The 22,514-nt window shown below is 47.8% G+C and overlaps 1 protein-coding gene across 5 annotated transcripts in view; it reads right to left on the reverse strand.

Annotated features, from left to right (window-relative positions):
• Positions 1-22,514, reverse strand: part of ABCC8 (ATP binding cassette subfamily C member 8) — a 121,503-nt gene that overhangs the window by 92,921 nt on the left and 6,068 nt on the right. For all 5 annotated transcript variants that reach the window (XM_038764330.1, XM_038764328.1, XM_038764329.1 and 2 more), the window contains exons 3-5: positions 13,320-13,441; positions 4,311-4,477; positions 2,572-2,814 (exon numbers count right to left, since the gene is read on the reverse strand). In XM_038764330.1, the coding sequence (XP_038620258.1) occupies positions 2,572-2,814; positions 4,311-4,477; positions 13,320-13,441 (532 nt within the window). The remainder of the gene's footprint in view (positions 1-2,571; positions 2,815-4,310; positions 4,478-13,319; positions 13,442-22,514) is intronic.

Raw genomic sequence — 22,514 nt, forward strand, 5'->3', positions numbered from 1 at the left:
TCTGCCCACAGTGAGCTTACAGTCTAGAGATTCCCCTAACTCGTCACCCTTATTGGATAGTAAACTCTTTGACTATGGTAGCCATGCTTTTTCCTAGACCTGGATCCCAAGGGCTTGGAATCATGTTCCGCTGTCAGTGGGTGTGAAGTGTATGTATCTGGTGACTGACAGACTGACTGACCTCCAAACCAGCCCTCCAATCCCCCCCACCCCACAGACACTGTTATAATAATAATAATAATCAGTATGGTATTTGTTAAGTGCTCAGTATGTGCCGGGCACTGTTCTAAGCGCTGGAGCAGATACAAGCAAATCAGGTTGGACACAGTCGTTGTCCCACTTGGGGCTTACAGTCTCAATCCTCATTTTACAGGCGAGGTAGCTGAGGCACAAAGAAGTAAAGTGACTTGCCCAAGGTTACTCAAAAGACAAGTGGTGGAGCCAGGATTAGAATCCATGACCTTCTGATTCCCAGGCCTCTGCTCTATCCGTTACTCAATTCTGCTTTCTAGATAGCCGGGAATGGGCAGAACCACTGTGGTGGGCAGGGAGGCCATTGCAAAGAAAGAACAATGCTTGACACATATTAAGTACCATGATAATCATTAAGTACCATGATAATAATCATTAATATTATTATTGGGATGAAGGAGGGTGAGGTTAGGGTGCAGACTCATGTCTCATGTGCAGGAGTGTGAGAAATATACCAAAGGGACATCAGTGTGCCTACGAGTGTGTGTGCGTGCACGCACCCATGCATGCATGTATGGCAGTGTGTGAGATTGCACAGTCCTGTGACCGTGAGACGAGGCTGATGAAAGAGATGGGAGGGATTGGAAAAGGGAAATAATCAGAGCAGCGGGATGGGAAAAGCTACATTGTGTCCAGCTGGCAGAGAAGGGCCATTCTGAAAATTCGAAGTGCGGTCCGGTCAGAATGACTCTTGGCCTCCCAAGCCCTAACCTTGGCACTTCTCCAGCACAGTGTCCCTGTCATTCCAGTGGCCCAGAGCTCCGATTCTTTCTCCTGAAACCTTGGCCAGGGAGCACACAGTAAGCACTCAAAAAATACTATTGATGATGATGATGATGAGCAGAGAAGGGGCAAGGAGGCCAGGTAAGAGCGGGGAAGGGGAGAATGGGCATCCATGGGTAATAACCCTGAAGTGGGGCTGCTTTGCTTGTGTGGCTGAAGCAAGGGGGAGGGGGTTGGACCCAGAATTCAGGAGGAAATTTTCCATTTCCTGCTCTCTTGTCCACATGGATGTCAGAAACCAGAGGCCTGGCCTCCTTACTTTCGCACGGTGGAGATAGGGACAACATGTTACTTGAGTGGGAAAAATGCAAAGGAATTTCAGTGCTAGAAGCCCAAGTGGTGGCAGGCTGACTGGAGACTGTTCCAGTCAATCATATTTATTGAGTGCTTACTCTGTGCAGAGCACTGTACTAAGTGCTTGGAAGAGTACAATACAACAATAAACAGACACATTCCCTGCCCACAAGAAGCTTACAGTTTAGCGGATGACCGGGCTGTGCCTACATGAGTGGGGAGAACCCGGGTCGAGGGGTGTGGGGGGACTCACTGGCCACTGGGGAGGAGGAGCGGGGGAGAGAAAGCTCTGAGCCCTCACCCTGAGGAAATCTCCTCAGACGCCCTAACACAGTCTGAGCACCGCACCTATTTTCCAGCTGAAAGGTAAGTACCATCTGTTCAAATCACCTCAAAACTGTAAGCTCGTTGTGGGCAGGGAATTTGTCTGCCAGTTCTGTTATATTGCTTTTACTGTACTCTTCCAAGTGCTTAGTACAGTGCTCTGCATATAGTAAGTTCTCAATAAATACAATTGACATCACCAAAGGAATCACCCTCCTTCCACCCTCTCCAAGAGGCCCACAAGACCACTTTTCTATCTTGATGGAGAACTTCCCACCCGAGATATTGAATAATAATAATAATACTTGTGGTATTTGTTAAGCACTTACTTTGTTCCTGGCACTGTACTAAGCGCTGGGGTGGATAGAAGCAAATCAGGTTGGACACAGTCCCTGTCCCATGTGGGGCTCACAGTCTCAGCCCCCATTTTACAGATGAGGGAACTGAGGCACAGAGAAGTGAAGTGACTGCCTGAGGTCACCCCGCAGACAAGTGGCAGAACCAGAATTAGAACGCATGACTTTCTGACTCTAGACCTGAGCTCTATCCACTATGCCACACTGCTTCTAATATTTTCTAATATTTCTATATTTTATAATATTTTGCATATTTATATATTTATATATTTTTTATATTTTCTCAACACCACCCTGCCAAGCATCTTCTTTCTGTATCAGGTCTGGGGAAGAGAGCAACACTGTTGCTGTTGATCGGTATCACCTGGAAGTGAATTAATAACACTCTCCCGACCCTTTCCCAGCCCTCCGGATGGATTGGATGGAAGCCTGATTTGAGTCTCTGGCAGAGTAGACAGATACAGTTCAGTGAATTATGGCGGTCGCTTAATCCTACTAGCGCCGGGTCAAACGAGGGACTTTGGGAGTCCCTGGGGTGGAGGGGAAAGGGCTTCGTGCCTACCTTATGTGCTTCGAAGACCTCATTGAGGAGCGTGTAGTTGGTGAGGGCCCTCATGGCGATGGGCAGCTTCCCGATGGCTTTCAGGTCGATGGGCTTCTTGTGGGCCGTCTTGATGAACGTGTTCATCCACCAGTAGGTCCCTTTGGACAGCAGGTTGACAAAGGGCTGGAGAAATCGCACGCCCAGGTCTTGCAAATCTTCAGGCGGCTTCACCTCTTTCGGGTGTTTGAAGAAGACGTATCTCTAGAGTCACACACATGGCAAAGCCCAGTGGTCAATGCCAGGATCCCAAGGCCGTATAGCCCAATCCAACCCTTCTCCCTCTAGACTGTAAGCTTGCTGAGGGCAGGGAATTATTATTAGGAATGTGTCTGTTATATTGTTGTGTTGTATGCTCCCAAGAGCTTAGTACATTGCTCTGCACACAGTAAGCACTCAATAAATATGATTGATTGATTTCTCAGCTTATCAGCAGACCTGTGCCAACTCCCCACTCAGTCAGGGTGGGGCAGGGAAGAAGCTGGGGAAGGAAACTCAATCACCCACACTAGCATCTGTCCCTTCTTCCAGCGGGTAAGTCCTCTCAATGTGTCTAGCCTAAATCTTGCCAGCTGTGACAGGATGGGGAACACAAGTCCAGTTGACGTTTCCTCCTTCTCCAGTCCCCGTCACTGTGCAACCTCCCAAGGGGCAGCAGAAGCAAAGGAAAAAAAACTGCCTTCCTGGAATAGTGGGAAGTCTGAACCTCCCTTATCCCCCCTCCAAGAGCAGTTCATTTCCTCTTCTCCCCTTCTCTTCTGCGTCACCCTGACTTGCTCCCTTCATTCCTCTCCCTGCCCAGGCCCACAACATTTATGTACATATCTGTACTTTATTTGTTTATATTAATGTCTGTCTCCCCCTCTAGATGGTAAGCTCATTGTGGGCAGGGAATGTATCTGTTTATTGTTATATTGTACTCTCCCAAGTGCTTAGTTCAGTGCTCTGCACACAGTAAACGCTCAATAAATACGACTGAATAAATGAACTTGTCCAGACAACGTAGCATTGGTTTACTGTGGTATGTTCTGTTACTTATTGTGGCTTGCGATCAGCTGTTACCATTGTCACCCCCGAGCTAGATTGTGAGCCTCCTGTGTGGTAGGTTCTGTGCCTGATCTGCTATATTGGGAGTGACCGGAGCACTTAGCCCAGTGCTTGGCACATAGTAAGCACTTTAAGATACCATTATGAAGATAAAGCAACAGGAGAGAAAGGGAACAGGGTGGACATTGTGAGTAAGATGGTGACAAAGCCCATTCCTGGGGTAGTAGCCTGGGGGGGGGGGGGGTGGTGACGGATGGAGGGACAGGATGACAGGACCCTTCTCCCCTCTACCCCATGGCCAGCAGAGGCCCACAGACTGCTCGATGAGAACCTCCCCTGCAAGCAGTGTAGCTCAATGGAAAGAGCCCGGCCTTGAGAGTCAGCAGTCATGGGTTCAAATCCCGGCTCTGCCACTTGTCAGCTGTGTGACTTTGGGCAAGTCACTTAACTTCTCTGTGCCTCAGTTCCCTCCTCTGTAAAATGGGGATTAAGACTGTGAGCCCCACTTGGGACAACCTGATCACCTTGTATCCTCCCCAGCACTTAGAACAGTGCTTTGCACATAGAAAGCGCTTAACAAATGCCAAAAAAGCCCGGATTTTAGTCTGATCTAAATAGAGAGGGCAGAAGGAAGCTGTCCCAGCCCGGCTCACCCTGACTCTGATGACATTGATCTCCACGGCCAACAGCAGCCCGTACAGAACCATCAGCAGCCCGGTCAGGCAGAAGCGCAGCTGAGACAGCCCGATGGCATTGTCGTAGAACTTGACAAACTTGATGGTCTTGGTGATGAAGGCTAAGGTCCAGTAGACCAGCAAGGCTGGGGAGGGGAACAACAGATACGTCAGAAGCAGCAGGGTGTGTGAGAAGCAGCATGGCGTAGTGGACACCGAAACCTGCCGGTCTCACCTCCGCAACATCGCCAAGATCCCCCTTTTCCTCTCCATCCAAACCGCTGCCTTGCTGGTTCAATCTCTCATCCTATCCCGACTGGATTACTGCATCAGCCTCCTCTCTGATCTCCCATCCTCCTGTCTCTCCCCACTTCAGTCTATACTTCATGCTGCTGCCCGGATCATCTATGTGCAGAAATACTCTGGGCATGTTACTCCCCTCCTCAAAAATCTCCAGTGGCTGCCTGTCAACCTACACATCAAGAAAAAACTCCTCACTCCCAGCTTCAAAGCTCTCCATCGCCTCACCCCCTCCTACCTCACCTCCCTTCTCTCCTTCTCCAGCCCAGCCCACACCCTTCGCTCCTCTGCCACTAACCTCCTCACTGTACGTTGTTCTCACCTGTCCCGCAGTCGACCCCTGGCCCATGTCCTTCCCCTGGCCTGGAATGCCCTCCCTCTGCACATCAGCCAAGCTAGCTCTCTTCCTCCCTTCAAAGCCCTACTGAAAGCTCACCTCCTCCAGGAGGCCTCCCCAGACTAAGCCCCTTTTTTCCTCTCCTACTCCCCATCCCCCCTGCCCTACCTCCTTCCCCTCCCCACAGCACCTGTGTATATGTTTGTACAGATTTAGTACTCTATTTATTTTACTTGTACATATTTACTATTCTATTTATTTTGTTAATGATGTGCATCTAGCTTTATTTTTATTTACTCTGGTGACTTGACACCTGTCCACATGTTTTGTTTTGTTGTCTGTCTCCCCTTTCTAGACTGTGAGCCCGTTGTTGGGTAGGGACCGTCTCTATATGTTGCCAACTTGTACTTCCCAAGCGCTTAGTACAGTGCTCTGCACACAGTAAGCGCTCAATAAATACGATTGAATGAATGAATAAATGAACAGAGCACGGTTCTGGGAGTCAGAAGATCATGGATTCTAATCCTAGCTCCACCACTTTTCTGCTGTGTAAGCTTGGGCAAGTCACTTACTTTCTCTGTGCTTCATCTGTAAAATGGGGATTGAGACTGTGAGCCCCAAGTGGGACAGGGACTGTGTCCAACTCTATTTACCTGTACCCACCACAGGGCTTAGTACAGGGCCTGGTACATAGTAAGCACTTAACAAACACCACAATTAAATTAAATTACATAAAAAGAGAGTGTAGGGGCTGGTACCATGGGGGTGATGGGGGTGGTGGTCCCCAGAACTTTCTGCACTGGACTTCCACACTTGTTCAACCCAAGCCTTGGACAAGTTGAGATGAACTCATGAACTTGGATGAGTTCATCTGGGTTGAAATGACTCAAGATGGTGGCTTTCTGGCCTGTTAGTTCTTAGAGGCCAGCCCTTTCCCCATCTTTGTTCTCCCTAAAATCCAAGGCCCCTGTTCGATCCTGTCCTTCAAATGAAAAGTTGGCGTGGCCAAGTGGAGAGTGCATGGGCCTGGGTGTCAGAAACAAGTGGGTTCTAATCCTGGTTCTGCCATTTGTCTGCTGTGTGACCTTGGGCAAGTCACCTCACTCCTTTGTGCCTCAGTTACCTCATCTGTAAAATGGGGATTAAGACTGTGAGCCCAATGTGGGGCATGGACTGTGTCCACCCTGATTAGCTGGTATCTACCCCAGTGTTGAAAATAGTGCCTGGCACATAAAAAGTGCTTAACTAATACCATTAAAAAACCTCTGGTTTGTCAAGGGTTATGTGAAAATATTGACTGCTTTGCATGTCAGGAGATCTACACCGTACCCACTGTGTCTCATCTTCCCCCAACCTCCTGCCTGCTTCCTCTCATTCCAGCCAAGCTGGACTTCTTGATCACCTCACTCCAACTCCCTTCTACCATCTCTGGCCCTGGCCCTGCCCCCTCTAGACTGTGAGCCCTTTGTTGGGTAAGGACTGTCTCAGTTGCCAAACTGGACTTTCCAAACGCTTAGTACAGTGCTCTGCACACAGTAAGCACTCAATAAATATTGATGCCTGTCGTTTTGTTTTGTTGTATGTCTTCCCCCTTCTAGACTGTGAGCCCATTGTTGGGTACGGATTGTCTTTGTTGCCGAATTGAACTTTCCATGTGCTTAGTACAGTGCTCAGCACACAGTAAGCGCTCAATAAATACGATTGAATGAATGAATAAATACGAATGAATGAATGAATGGGATCAGGAGGTCCTTGATATATGGAGCAATATCATTCTTCATTCTGCCCACCCTTAAACTGTAGCTCAAAGTCACCTCCTATGAGAAGCAGAGTGGCCTAGTGGAGAAGAAGGCCTTGGAGTCAGAAGGACCTGCGTTCTAATTCTGGCTCCGCCACATGTTTGTTGTGTGACATTGGGCAAGTCACTTCACCTCTCTGTGCCTCAGGTACCTCATCTGTAAAATGGGGATTAAGACTGCGAGCCCCATGTCCATTCCTATTTGCTTGTATCCATCCCAGAACTTAGAATAGTGCCTGGCACATAGTAAGTGCTCAACAAGTGCCACAATTATTATTATTATTATTATTATTATTATTATCATTATTATCCCCCTATTCACCAACAGAATCTTGCCTCCTGTGCAATTGTGTAATCACATGCGGTTCTCCAATAATATGGGTGTTGCATTCTTGCAAGAACTTCCATTACAGAAAACCTGCATCGGGCTCACCATGTCTGATGCACCACATACGCCCACATGCATACCTGTGCATGTACGCAAGCCACTTCTTCTTCATATCACACTGCATTGTATCAAGAAACACTTGTCGTGGGAGGGACATTTTCTAATTCCCTAGAGTCCTAGCCAAAAGGTGTAGCGAAAACACATCATGGTAACACTGAGGATACTGTGACCGAACAGCTATATCAAGCATTCAGTGGTATTTATTGAGTGGTTAGTATGCAGAGCACTATACTAAGCACTTAGGAAAGTAGACTACATCAGAGTTGGTAGATATGTGCCCCGCCCACAATGAGCTTACAGTCCAGAGGGGGAGTCCTAAACTGGCCCTTGAAGGGCAGGGAGCATGTCTACTTATTCTGTTGGTCAGAGTGTAAGTTCTTTAAGGTCAAGGGGCAGGTCCAATTCCTCCCAAGGATCCCGAGTGACCAGTACACTGGTCTACTCCCTAAGGTGCATCTGTCTGGGGAACTGAGATGCAGCCTGGTGTAGTGGATAGAGCACAGGTTTGGGAGTCAGAAGGTCATGGGTTCTAATCCCAGCTCCTCCCCTTGTCTGTTGTGTGACCTTGGGCAAGTCACTTCACTTCTCTGGGCCTCAGTGACCTCATCTGGAGGATGGGGATTGAGACTGTGAGCCCCATGTGGGACAGGGACAGTGTCCAACTCGATTTGCTTCTATCCACCCCAGCGCTTAGTACAGTGCCTGGCACATAGTAAGCACTTAACAAATACCATTAAAAAAACAAACTGAAGGATAAATAATTCTGCTAAGTCAGCCCTTCCATTTCTTTTTTTCAGGCCCTTGGGTCTTCCCCAGGGCATTCTTCTTTGGGAATTTGCTGGCTGCAGCATTGTTGAAATGACCAACATGAGAGTCAGCCTATGTTCCTTGACTTTATTATTATTATCAAGTCCCGTCGAGTCATTTCCAATTCAGAGCAACTCTGTGGATATTTTTTCTCCAGAACTTTCTGTTTTCTGCCTTGATCTGCAAGATTTCTAATGGTTCTTCCTTATCATTGTTATGGTCTCTGTCCATCTAGCTGCTGGTCTGCCTCTTCCACGTATTTCCTGGAATCTTCCCTGCATTAGTGTCTTCTCCAGAGAATTAGTCCTCCTGTTTATGTGTCCAAAATACGCTAATCTGAGTCATTTGGCCTTCCAAAGACCACTTTGGCTTAATTTGCTTGACTTTACTTTCCCTGAAAAACCCGTGGTCCAGGACCAACTGGCCAAAAAGAGTTCTCAGCCACCACTTGAATCTCCTGCCCCTAGCCTGAAATTATGTAGAGAATACAGCAAACCACAAGTACCCAGTGTTCAGTTTAGCCATAGAAAAAAAAGGGCTCTGTCCCCAAACTTTAGGGAGCCTTTATTATTAATTATTATTAATAATATTGTGGTATTTGCTAAGCTCTTACTATCTGACAAGTACTCAGCTTAGTGCTGGGGTAGACTCAAGAGAAGCAGCATGGAGCAGTGGATAGAGCACTGGCTTGGGAGTCACAAGGTCGTGTGTTCTAATCCTGGCTCTACCACTGGTCTGCTGTGTGACCTTGGTCAAGCCACTTCACTTCTCTGTGCCTCAGTTACCTCATCTGTAAAATGAAGATTGAGATTGTGAGCCCAGTGTGGGACAGGGACTGTGTCCAACCTGATTTGCTTGAATCCACTCCAGCCTGGCACATAGTAAGTGCTTAACAAATGCCACAATTTATTACTCTAGACTAATAATAATAATAATGTTGGTATTTGTTAAGCACTTATTATGTGCAAAGCACTGTTCTAAGCGCTGGGGAGGATACAAGGTGATCAGGTTGTCCCACGTGGGGCTCACAGTCTTAATCTACATTTTACAGATGAGGTAACTGAGGCACAGAGAAGTTAAGTGGCTTGCCCAAGGTCACACAGCTGACAAGTGGCTGAGCCCGGGGATTCGAACCCACGACCTCTGACGCCCAAGCCCGCGCTCTTTACACTGAGCCATGCTGCTTCTCATGACTAAGACTAAGCTGCTTATTGTTGTATTGTGCTCTCCCAAGCTCTTAAGTACAGTGCTCTGCACACACTAAGCGCTCAACAAATAAGGTTGAATGAATGAATCAAACTAGACACAAACCCTGTCTCACCCAGGGCACACAATCTAAGAGGGAGGGAGAGCGGGTACCGAATCCCCACTTTACAGACGAGAAAACTGAAGTCCAGAGAAGTGAAGTGACCTGCTCAAGGTCACACATCAGGCAAGTGGCAGAGCCGGGATTAGAAGCTTGGTCTCCTGACTCCCAGTCCTGTGCTTTGCCTTTGGCCCCATCCTCGGGGCCAGCCTGGACCTCAGAGGCACGGGACCCTGGGAGCCATGTGGCAAGCGACAGGAATTCATGCCTGGACCACCAGTTCTCCCCACACAGGCTCCACCTGCCCGAGACCTTCCCGGCATTAAGCTGAGGAATGCCCGGGACCTAAAACAAGTTCTGACATTAACCTGACCTCTGAGCCCCAACACGTGGCTGGGGATCGGGTTCCAGAGCTAGGCTGGGAGCGAGCGAGTCTCCCAGCCTCTCCGGTTCCAGGCCCTGTTGATCTACGGTGGAAAGAGACGTTGGGCTCAAATCAGAGCCCGGGAAGAGGTGGGGTTGGAGAGAGGGGGCCACTGGGGCCTATGCCCCATATAGATTTCCTTCACCCATTTCCTTGAGAAGCAGCATGGCACAGTGGGTAGAGCATGGGCTTGGGAGTCAGAAGGTCATGGGGTCCACCACTTGTCTGCTGTGAGACCTAGGGCAAGTCACTTCACTTCTCTGGGCCTCAGTTACCTCATCGTAAAACAGGGATTGAGACTGAGCCCTGAAAGGGACAGGGACTGTGTCCAACCCAATTTGCTTGTATCCACCCCAGAGCTTAGTTCAGTGCCTGGCACAAAGTAAGCTCTGAACAAATACCACAGTTACTATTATTATTTATTATTTACGCCATCCCATTACCCCATCCCCATCAGGCAGAAACTCCTCACCCAGGGCTTCAAGGCTCTCCATCACCTCGTCCCCTCCTACCTCTCCTCCCTTCTCTCCTTCTACAGCCCAGCCCGCACCCTCCGCTCCTCTGCCGCTAATCTCCTCACCGTGCCTCATTCTCGCCTGTCCCGCCGTCGACCCCCGGCCCATGTCATCCCCCTGGCCTGGATTGCCCTCCCTCCCCACATCCGCCATCCCACCAAGGAGAGGAGACCAAATCTAAGTTAGGGGATAATGACTGCAGGATCTTTTCTAGGGTTTTTCCTCTCTCTAGGTTCAGGGAAGGGGAAGGGTGTCTAGACTACTCTGTGGGCAGCAGCTGGGAGCAGCCCTGACTGACAACACCCCCGGGCTCCTGGCCCTGAGGAAGGGAGGATAGGAAGGAGGGAGATCATCTGATGGAGAGGAGGGCAGACAGGGATTCCGATCCGGAGTCCACTCAAGCTTCCCTCTGCCTCTGTCTGGATATCAGATTCTCCTGCTCCTCTGGAAAGAGGCAAGAGAGAGTCAGCACCTCGCCTTTGCCATATCACTCTTGGGTCTGCCATGAGCTGGTTGTGGGCAGGGAATGTGTCTGTTTATTGTTGTATTGCACTCTCCCAAGTGCTTAGTACAGTGCTCTGCACACAGTAAGTGCTCAATAAATACGATTGAATGAATGGACACTGACAATGCATTTGATTATAAGCTCTCTGTGAGGAGAAATCGCATCTCCTTCAGCATGAACTAGAGGAAAAAACCCAGCCTAGGAATCGGAAGACTTGGGTTCACTTGCAGCCAATCAATCAAACATACTGATTGAGTATTTACTGTGTGCAGAGCAATGTATAATAATAATAATAATGATGGGATTTGTTAAGCGCTTACTATGTGCCAAGCACTGTTCTAAGGGCTGGGATAGATACAAGGTTATGAGGTTGTCCCACTTGGAGCTCGCAGTCTTAATCCCCATTTTACAGATGAGGTAACTGAGGCACAGAGAAGCTAAGTGACTTGCTTGCTCAAAGTCACACAACTGACAGGTGGCGGAGCGGGATTAGAACCCACGACCTCTGACTCCCAAAGCCGTGCTCCTTCCACTAAGCCATAAGGCTTATCTGTATAAATTGCCTGAGACAGGACAACAAAGTAAAATACTGTATTTAGAATTTATGTCACTGGTGGTATTTATCGAGTGGTTACTGTGTGCAGAGCACTGCACTACACACTTGGGAGAGCGCAGTACAACAGAATCGGCAGAAACATTCCCTGCCCACAATGAGTTTACAGTCTAGAGGGGGAGACAGACATAATAGTATAAAAAAATTCATAATATATAATAATGCAGTTCTTCTAAGGAACGCTTGTCAGAGAATAATCATAATCATAATCATGGTATCTTTTGAAGTGCTTACTACATGCCAGGCACTGTTCTAAGTGCTGGGGTAGATATAAGATAATCGCATTGGGCATAGTTCCTGTTCCTCAAGGGACTCACAGTCTTAATTCCCATTTTACAGAGGAGGGACCTGAGGCCCAGAAAATTTAAGTGACTTGCCCAAGGTCACACAACAGACAAGTGGTGGAGCTGGGATTAGAATCCAAGTCCTTCTGATTCCCAGGCCTAGCCTGGAAGGTTTTTGGGTCAACTTCAACATAGCTGCTTCACACTAGGCCAGGCTACTTAGTTTTACATTGAACAGGAGATCTGTGTCCACATAATAATAATAATAATGGTATTTGTTCAGCGCTTACTATGTGCCAAGCACTGTACCAGCGTACAATACAAGAGTTGGTAGAAACCTTCCCTGCCCACAAGGAACTTCTAGTCTAGAGGGAGCTTACTTGGAAGGGAACTGGGGGAGGGAAAGAGGAAATACCCAGAGGCTTGGCGTGACCTAATGGAAAGAGTACGAGACTGGGAGTTTTAGTCCCAATTCTGCCAGTTACCTGCTGTGTGACCTTAGGCAAATCACTGCCCTTCTCTGGGCTATAATTTTCTCATCTCTAATATGGGGGCTTGATATCTGTTCTCCCCACCCGTTCCCCACTGCCCCTAAGACTGTGAAGTCCATGTGGGTGAGGGACTGGATGATCTGATTGAAATGTAAAGACCGCAGAGTTAGAACAGTGTTTGGCACATAGCAACCACTTAAGAAATACCACAATGAGAAGCAGCGTGGCTCAGTGGAAAGAGCACAGGCTTTGGAGTCAGAGGTCAAGGGTTCAAATCCCGGCTCCGCCAATTGTCAGCTGTGTGACTTTGGGCAAGTCACTTAACTTCTCTGTGCCTCAGTTCCCTCATCTGTAAAATGGGGATTAGGACTGAGAGCCCCACGTGGGACAACCTGATCACCTTGTATCCCCCCAGCACATAGAACAGTGTTTTGCACATTGTAAGCGCTTAACAAATACCATCATCATCATTATTATTATTATTATTACCAGAGTGGGTCCAGGATGGGGTCTAGGGGAGAGGAGGCGAAGGCACTGCACAAGGAATATAGGCATGAGGGAAGCAGCGTGAGGGAAGCAGCATGACCTAGTGGAAGGAGCACACGGGCCTTGGAGTCAAAGGAGCTGGGTTCTAATCACAGCTCCACCGCTTGTCCGCTGTGTGACCTTGAGGGTTTTAGTTCCCTCATCTGCAAAATGGAAATTCAATTCCTGTTCTCCCTCCTACTTTGATTGTGAGCCCCCGTGGGACCTGATTACCTTGTATCTACCCCAGATTTAGTGCAGTGCTTGACACACAGTAAGTGCTATAGAAATATTACAATCATTACAAGGGAATCTGCTCAGACCATTTATACAAGGTGACAATCAATCATATTTATTGAGTGCTTACTGTGTGCAGAGTACTGTACCAAGCGCTTGGGAAAGTACAACATAACAGAGTTGGTAGACATGTTCCCTGCCCACAACAAGCTTACAGTCTAGAGGACAATTCACAGCTGTGTCCGTTTCCAATTCCACTTCCCCCTTTATTCCTAGATAGTGAGACCCTCGTGGGTCAAGGACTGTGTCTGATTCTCCCCTGCACAGTCTACTACTACTAAATTGTATCGCTACTATCATCGGGCCTCAGGACCAGGTTCAAGAACAGGGAAACATACCGATCAGGAGCTTGGGAAAATTGGAGGTTTCAATGTTGTGATAGTAGACCACGGAGGTGATGGCAGCCAGGAAGGCCATTCCTGCTGGCATATACAGGTGCAGATGGCGAGAGGTGGTCACCCTGGGGGAGAGAGAGAGAGAAAAAGAGAGAGAGAGAGAGAGAGAGAGAGAGAGAGAGACAGACAGAGAGAGAGAGAGAGAGAGAGAGAGAGAGACAGAGACAGAGATAATTTGATATGAGGACATCTCCCATCAGAAATGACATCTGAGCCTTAGTTTGGTCATGAAGCTTCAGGATGAAGAGCTTGTGTAGAGTTGAGAAGCAGCGTGGCATAGTGGAAAGAGCACGGGCTTGGGAGTCAGAAGTCGTGGGTTCTAATCCCAACTCTGCCACTGACCAGCTTTGTGACTTTGGGCAAGTCACTTAACTTCTCTGTGCCTCAGTTGGCTCTTCTGTAAAGCAGCGTGGCTCAATGGAAAGAGCACAGGCTTGGGAGTCAGAGGTCATGAGTTCAAATCCCAGCTCTGCCAATTGTCAGCTCTGTGACTTTGGGCAAGTCACTTAACTTCTCTGTGCCTCAGTTCCCTCATCTGTAAAATGGGGATTAAGACTGTGAGCCCCACGTGGGACAACCTGATCACCTTGTATCCTCCCCAGAGCTCAGAACAGTGCTTTGCACATAGTAAGCACTTAACAAATGCCATCACTATTATTATTATTATAATTCTCATGCTAGTGGTTTGTTCACTACCATTCACACCCTCTTGTCCCTATCTGAAGTGTTCCCTCTGGGGCAGGGGGTGCAACATAGGAGGCAGGCAGAGACACATGCACCGTCATTTGGGGACAGACTATTATAAAGCAGCATGGACTGGTGAAAAGAACATGGTCCTAGGATTCAGATGACAACCACTTGCCTGTTGCGTGACCTTGGTCAAGTCACTTAACTTCTCTGAGCCTCCATCATCTCATCTATAAAATAGGTCAAAAATGAAAAATCACTAAAAGGATGTTCTGCTAGTGTGTAAGCTTCTCCAGAGCAGGGATTTTGGCTTCTGCTCTGCACACAGTAAGTACTCAATAAATACGATTGAATGAATACCCATTCCCCATCCAACTTGGGCTGTGAGCCCTATGTGGGACAGGGACCTGATTGTCTTGCGCCTATTCCAGCATTTAGCACACTGCTCAGCAGATAGTAAATGCTCAACAAAGACCAAAATGATTATTCTTATCCACATCCAGTTCAGGAGTGCTCGGTAGGCATTACTGTCCTCCAGTAATTTCCTTCTCCTTGTAAACCCAGTATCTGATTCCTCATTCTTCAGTATTTACTAAACACCTCCTACGTGGACAGCAGTATATTAGGCAAGTCGAGTAGAAGCCAAAATCCCTGCCCTAGAAAAGCTTACGCATTAGCAGAACATCCTTTCAGTGATTTTTCATTTTTGACCAAAGTGAAAAGACAGTTTTATCTCTGGAAGAAACTTCACGGAAACCCAGGATTAAAATGAGACCTGGGGTAAACCACCCCTCTCTCCATCATCTCTAGTTTTCTCTTACAAAGTGGTCAGGTTAGGTCTGTCTGCTTTTTAAAATGATTTTTTCCATCTTCTCAGCCAGTGTTCCCACAGCATCTGGAAGGGGTTATAATGAAAATGTGGAAATTGCCATTACTGGGTCAGATCAACAGTCCATCCAGTACAGACACTATTTGTGCTGGGGGAGGAGACGAGGGAGGAGGGGTGGTTAAAATGGGCAAACCAGCCCCTAACCCAGGGAGAAGTGATGTTTCCCTGGGAACCCTGAGCTGGGGGCTCAGGAGGTTAGGGGACAGGGAATAGGCTTGAGGGAATTAGTTCAATCCAGGTTTCTGTCTCCTACAATCAATCTCCCCTCTCAGGATCACACCTGAAGAGCTTCCAGGACTCTACCAGTCTCGACGATGGGAGGGAGAGTCAATCAGAGGCCTACCCATTCCATTTCTAGCCTGGGCAGTAGCTAGAGAGTGGAAAGCAATCTCCTACAAGTCAAAACTCATCTGCGCTGGGCAGCAATGGCATGGGAGAGAGAATCAAAGGTGGAGACTCAAGTTTACTTTGCGGATGGTGGCAACGGTAAACCGCTTTCGTATTTTTACCAAGAAAACTCTATGGATTCGCTACCAGATGATTGCAGATGGAAGTGGGCCATTCTGGGAGAGATGTGTCCATGGCATGATTATGGGTCAGAGATGACATGACAGCATAAGAGAAGACAATCAATCTATTTTTTATGGCATTTGTTAAGCACTTACTATGTGCCAGGCACTGTTCTAAGTATTAGGATAGATAGAAGGTGATAATAGTAACGATAATAATAATAATAAGTGGCATTTGTTAAGTGCTTACTATGTGCCAAGCATTGTACTGAGTGCTGGAGTAGATATAAGGATATTGGGTTGGACACAGTCCCTGTCCCACATGGGGCTCATAGTCTTAGTCCTAATTTTACAGAAGAGGAAACTGAGTCCCAGAGAAGTGAAGTGATTTGCCCAAGGTCTTACAGCAGACAACTGTCACAGTGGGGGCTAGAACCCAGGTCCTTCTGTCTCACAGGCCCATGCTCTATCCACTAGGCATGCATTTATTGAATGCTTACTGTACTAAGCACTTGAAGGAGTACAATACGGAAGAGTAAATAGGATCCCTACCTACAAGGAACTGACGGCTCAGTGGCCACAGGATGCTTGGAATCCCTTGGGGAAATCGAACTGAATAATGATGATAATGGCATTTGTTAAGCACTTACTATGTGCCAAGCACTGTTCTAAGCACTGGGGGGGATACAAGGTAATCAGGTTGTCCCACATGGGGCTAACAGTCTTAATCCCTATTTTACAGGTGAGGTAACTGAGGCCCAGAGAAGTTAAGTGACTTGCCCGAAGTCACACAGCAGACAAGTGGCAGAGCCGGGATTAGAACCCATGACCTCTGACTCCTAAACCCATGCTCTTTCCACTGAGCCAGCCCCCTCATCCTCATGGAGGCTGAGAACACACATTTAATTGGATGGTCAACAGTAGGTTTCCATAGAATCCTGGAACAGGAAGGAATATTCAAGGGGCTGTCTGGTCAACCCTCCTGCCTCCAGGCAGATCCAGGGCAGGTGATATGCCAGTTCCTTTGAAGATGCCCTCCGGGGCTGGGGACTTGCACTGGCAACTTGTTCCAGAAGCAAAAAGTCTTCCTTATATGCCCTCTTGTTACCTTCTGTGTCCATTTCCCCCGTTCGGTCTTCTATGGATGTGGTGAACATTCAGAGATTGGTTTATGATTTAATCTTTACACATTTAATTTGACACTCTTCATCTTTCTGTTTCTCAAGATACTTAAATCACTGAGACTGAAGCCAGTGAGGGCAACCCAAGTTAACTCGGGTCCACACACACACGCACACAAACACGCACAGAAAACACGCACCAACATGCATTTCTCTATGACTGAGCAGACCCAGCTGTCTCCATGAGGCAGCGGCCAAGCTCATTAATTTCTCTGGGTCTGGGTGGTCAACTGGACAAACAACTTTGCGGTTGCACAGATGCAAGCAACAGATGTCTCTTTCCATAAGCAGGTTTCAGGCAAAACAGGTTTAGTGACAGGGGCTGTTGAGTAACTCAGCTCTGGGCCTAGGCACCAAAGACTCCGTTCCACTCTTCCCACCGTTGGCCACCTGCCACCATTCATCTCTCCCCTTGAAGTCTGCTCCAGGCTGTCCTCCTCATCTCCCTCCTGGAGATGGTTTAGCCCTCAGCCACATCCCAGGATGCCAAGTTTAGCAGGGACCTGACAAGGGACTCTCCTCCTCTGTCTCCCCCAAACTCCTCATTCCCCTAATTCAACCTGGATGGGGGGCTGAGGGGCAGATCTCACTGCCCACACTAAATCCCCCTGCCCCTTCTTCCCCTCTATCTCTCACTGGTCTGTGGAAGTGCAAGACAGAAGGGGCCACCTTGGGATCTGGGAAATTCCTATAGTTTTTTTTTTAATAGCATTTGTGAAGCACTTACTATGTGCCAGGTACTGTACTAAGTGCTGGGGTAGATACAAGATAATCAGGTTGGTCCCAATCCAAGTTCCACAAGGAGCTCACAGTCTTAATCCCCATTTTAAGGATGAGATGCAGATAAATTAAGTGACTTGCCCAAGATCACACAGCAGACAAGTGGAGGAGCAGCATTAGAACCCAGGTCCCTTGACTCCCAGGCTCACACTCTTTCCACTAAGCCACATTGCTTCTCAGCCAGGTGCATTAAAAATCCCAAAGCTTCTCCTAAATGGGCCTCTCTTGCCAGCCTCCCCTACAATTCTCACGACCATTGTGAGATTCTTCCGGCTTTATTTCACTTCCCTCTTTCCCATTTCTCTTCCTTTTCTATCTCAAGCTCTGGCACAGGGGCTGTCCTGCACCAGTCCAGCACCAGTGGTCCAATTCCTGTTTCAGCACAGCCCCCTCCTTCATTGCTTTATCTCTCCTGGTGGCTAAAATAGCTTCAGCATAATAATATGGTATGAAGGGGAAGCGTGCACTCTCCAACACGGTGACTCTCCCTTTCAATCTCTCCCAAGCCCCTAGTTGGTGGGTAGGGTGAGGGGGTACTTGGCAGTGATGGGGACTTCTGATTTCCTTCCAATGCCCGAATCTTACTCACAGTTGTAACCCCTCAAGGGTACAGAGGCATGGCCTAGTGCTCAAGCTCTCAGCCAGAGCTTGAGATAGAAAAGGAAGAGAAAGGGGAAACAGGGAAGTGAAATAAAGCCGGAAGAATCTCACAATGGTTGTGAGAATTGTAGGGGAGGCTGGCAAGAGAGGCCCATTTAGGAGCACGGGCCTGGGACTCAGAGGACTTGAGTTCTAAATCCTGGTTCAGCCAATTGCTTGCTGTGTGTGACCTTGGAAGTCACTTCATTACTGTATGCCTCAGTTACCACATCTCCAACTTGTGAGCACCATGAGGTCTGTGTCCAAACTGATAAACTTGTATCCACCCCATCACTTGGAACAGTGCTCGACACATAGAATGCATGCATGTGCTTAACAATACCATAAAATGATAACAATAATAATTACGGAATTTGTTAAGCACTTAATAAGTGCCAAGCACTGTTCTAAGCACTGGAAAAATAAATGGAAGCCACTCAGGCATTCAAGGAAGATCCCTGAATGGATAGGGAGGGCCTACCACAAGAGAGAGTCTTCAGTCAATCGGTTTTGGTCTCTGATTAATCTGGACTGGTCAGAGATTCTCCCTAAATTACCCAATCGGGTAATTATGGTATTCACTAAGTGTTTTCTATGTGCCAGTAACTGTAGTAAACTCTGTGGTAGATAAAGGATAATCAGATCAGTCAAAGTCCCTGTCCCATGTAGGGCTTACTGTCCAAGGGGGAAGAAAAGGGTTAAAGGGGTGGCAAGGAGTTGCTAGCCTCTCTGGGCACTGCCATCAATCAAACATTGCTCAGGTTCAAACATGAGGCAGGGAGGAAAATGAAGTCCCCCTTCAAGACACCTTGTATGCGTAATAAGAAGCAAGTGACTTTCAGCCAATCTCCGCTGTATTCGATGGAAACTGAGGCTGCTTCTGTATGAGATGAGCTTTGGTTTCAACTTGTGAATGCCAAGGCACTCTCTCCAGGTAGAAGGTACTTGGTTGCCAAATATAAAGAAGGCCTTCCCTTTCTCCTCTCCCAGGGACCAAAGATGAGCAAAAAGGGCCCATTTAGAAATCTAGAATCTTTGAAGCAATCGAAGGATAGCTCACAGGCCTGGGAGTCAGAAGGTCATTGGTTCAACTCCTGGCTCTACCATGTATCTGCTCTGTGACCCTCGGCAAGTCACTTCACTTCTCTGTGCCTCAGTTGCCTCATCTGTAAAATGGGGATTAAGACCATGAGCCCACTGTGGGACAGGGACTGTGTCCAACCCTCAGTGCTTGGTACAGTGCCTGGCCCACAGTAAGTGCTTAACAAATACTACAGTAATCATTATTATTATTAGTACATAAAGCATTTTGGTACAAGGGCTGGGTAGGGTGAAAAGGAGAGGTTTGAGCAGGGAGATCATCATCATCATCAATCGTATTTATTGAGCGCTTACTATGTGCAGAGCACTGTACTAAGCGCTTGGGAAGTACAAATTGGCAACATATGAGATGGAAGGAGAGAGCTGGGGGGTCTTGGAAAATGAGGAAATGTCCAATGAAAATACAGGGATGAAGCTCTCTAACAATGGGCGGCTGAACAGCTTGAGATAGAGAGCAGGAAGAGCTATGGGTTCAGTCAATTCTGCGTTACTTAGGATGCTGTTAGGGGCTCAGATGGAACAGAAAGCCTCCGGACGTCCAGGATCCCGCAAGATCAGCGCTGGCATTCTCACACGGTTCCACCAGCTATCGGACACGATTCACGGGCTCCCTCAGACTAAGCTGGGGAGGGGGTGTCACGGGGATCGTGTTTCAGAAGAGCTGAGCAGTTTGGGATGGGGATCTTCCATCCGGGTTGGCAGATTTTCTGGTCTATTGCTGTCCTTAAGCTCTGGTGCTGACGTGGGCGGAAAGTGAACACCGCTCCGATTTCCTCCCCCGGCTTCACAAGAGAATTTACAAGAAAATGAGAATCTGGGTGAGGCAGCTCTAGGTGTGTATTCACGTAAACATCACTTTCTCCCCCTTGTGGTCACACACACACGCGTGCACACACACACACACACACAAATGTACAACATCCTCAAACACAAACACATCCTCTCCTTTCATTACTGCACAGATCTTATTATATAACAGAATGCTCTCTGTCCCATTTGTAGAACTGGCTTCTCTTCAGAGAGTTTTCAGGGCCTTTGAAAAGAATCAAAGCACCTGAATCAATCAGACGGTACCCACGACAAACTGTGGGGAAGGGAGCCCTTTGTATGCCCGGAAACAGGAAAGCTGGCGGCTGGCACGTCTCTCTAAGCTCAGATGTTATTAAGAGATCATGAGTGACAGCGGGATGGGGAAAACCTCTAAGGGGACTTAATCACTGTGAATCAACCATTTTTTGGGGGGTGCTCCTGTGCTCCCCGTAATCTCTCATCCACTTTCTGTCCTGTTGGATTCAGAAGGGGATGTAGGAAAGGGGAAGCAGTGTGGCCTAGTGGAAAAAGCACGGGCTTGGAGTCAAATCCCAGCTCCACCACTTAACTGCTGCATGACCTTGGGCAAGTCACTTAAATGCTCTGGGCCTCGGTTACCTCATCTGAAAAATGGGGATTAAGTCTGTGAGCCCTGTGTAGGACAGGGACTGTGTCCAACACGATTATGTTGTATCTACCCTAGTGCTTAGCACAGTGCCAGGCACATAGTAAGGACTTTACAGAGGAAGACTAACAGAGGGCAGGGAAAGGGAGATGGAAAAGTGGTTGGATGGGGTAAGGTTGGACCTTAGTCTGAGCCTGGGATACCTGGAAACAACTCCTGTCCTGAGAGGGCCTCACAATTATTCAGCTGGAAGATTTGCTCTCTAGGGCAACTTTCTCTGTTCCACCCCTGCTGCCTGGCAGCACAAGTAGGATGATAGGAGCCCCACATTCATTCATTCATTCAATCGTATTTATTGAGCGAGTGCTTTGTGTGCACAGCACTGTACTAAGCGCTGGGGAAGTACAAGTCGGCAACATTTAGAGACGATCCCTACCCAACTATGGGCTCACAGTCTAGGAGGGGAAGACAGACAACAAAACAAAACAAATAGACAGGTGTCAAAATCGTCAGAATAAATATAATTATAGCTATAAGCATATCATTAATAAAATAGAGTAGTAAATATGTACGAGTAAAATAAATAAAGTAATAAATATGTACAAATATATACAAGTGCTGAGGGGCTGGGAAGGGGGTAGGGCAGAGGGAGGGAGGGAGGGAGGGAGATGGGGAGGGGAGGAGGAGAGGAAAAAAGGGGCTCAGTCTGGGAAGGCCTCCTGGAGGAGGTGAGATTTCAGTAGTGGGACAGGGACTGTGCCTAACATGCTTTGCTTGTACCCACTCCAGTGCTTAGTACAGTCCAGGGCACGTGGAAGTGTTTAACAATACCACAATTATTATTATAAGATGGGAAGGACTGTTCTGTCCCAGTGTGGGCTGAAGACCCTCAGAGAGTATGAGAGAGAGAGAGAGAGAGAGGGAGAGAGAGAGAGAGTGTGTGTGTGTGTGTGTAGGATTCGTAAAGTTTCTCCTGTCTCAGCAATGAGGAAGATGTGTCATGATGGCTGCCTCTGCTATTTAACAGTTAAGAAATAATCATAATAATTATGGTATTTGTAAAGTGCTTACTACATGTCAAGCACTGTTCTAAGTGCTGGGGTAGATACAAGTTAATCAGGTCAGTCACAGTTCCTGTCCCACATGGGGATCATACTCTTATCCCCATTTTCCAGATGAGGTACCTGAGACCCAGAGAAGTGAAGAAGTGAAGTGACTCCAAGATCACACAGCAGATAAGTGGCAGAGCCGGGATTAGAACACAGTAAACAGGTCCCACACTTGCCCAGAGATAGAGGGGTGTCAGCTGTAGCAACTAGGACTCCTGCCTGGGAAGTATTCGATCAATGCTAGATTTTTCCCTAGTTTTCTCCAAGCTGTGATCACCAACTTAGGGCCCAAAGTAATATTTACCAAGAATGCTGGATAAGCCTTAGTTGACCCTTTGGGTGAAAAAGCCATGGTTACCATAGTACAGCCACACAGAAAACAGTGCCAGGCATCACAAACATCAAACACGTCAACACAACAAGCGACAGTCTTTTTGTTTACCCAATGTGGCCGGACCACTGGGTCCCACATACAGCTTTTCGGTCACACAAACACACACTCATAGAGGAACTTCACCATCAGTGGCATCTTTTTGATGAGCTCTAGCTATGTTCCAGCAGCAGTGGAAGAGGGTCTCAATCCCACCCAGCTCCAGGCTCCTCAGCCTGGATGATTCAATAACCAAGAACAAAAAAAGCTCAAATTAAAGCCCAAATTTGAGTTGGTCTACCCATTGTGACTGGTCCCAGGCTGGGCCTCCACCTGCAACTCTGGGTGATGGGCACGGCGTGGAGAAGGAGTCCATCAAGTCCATCAGATACCTCCGGGGAGCGTTCGGTCCAGAACATGAGGAGGGGGTAGGACTCA

The sequence above is a fragment of the Tachyglossus aculeatus genome, chromosome 22 (genome assembly GCF_015852505.1).
Source record: "Tachyglossus aculeatus isolate mTacAcu1 chromosome 22, mTacAcu1.pri, whole genome shotgun sequence".
NCBI lineage: Eukaryota > Metazoa > Chordata > Mammalia > Monotremata > Tachyglossidae > Tachyglossus > Tachyglossus aculeatus.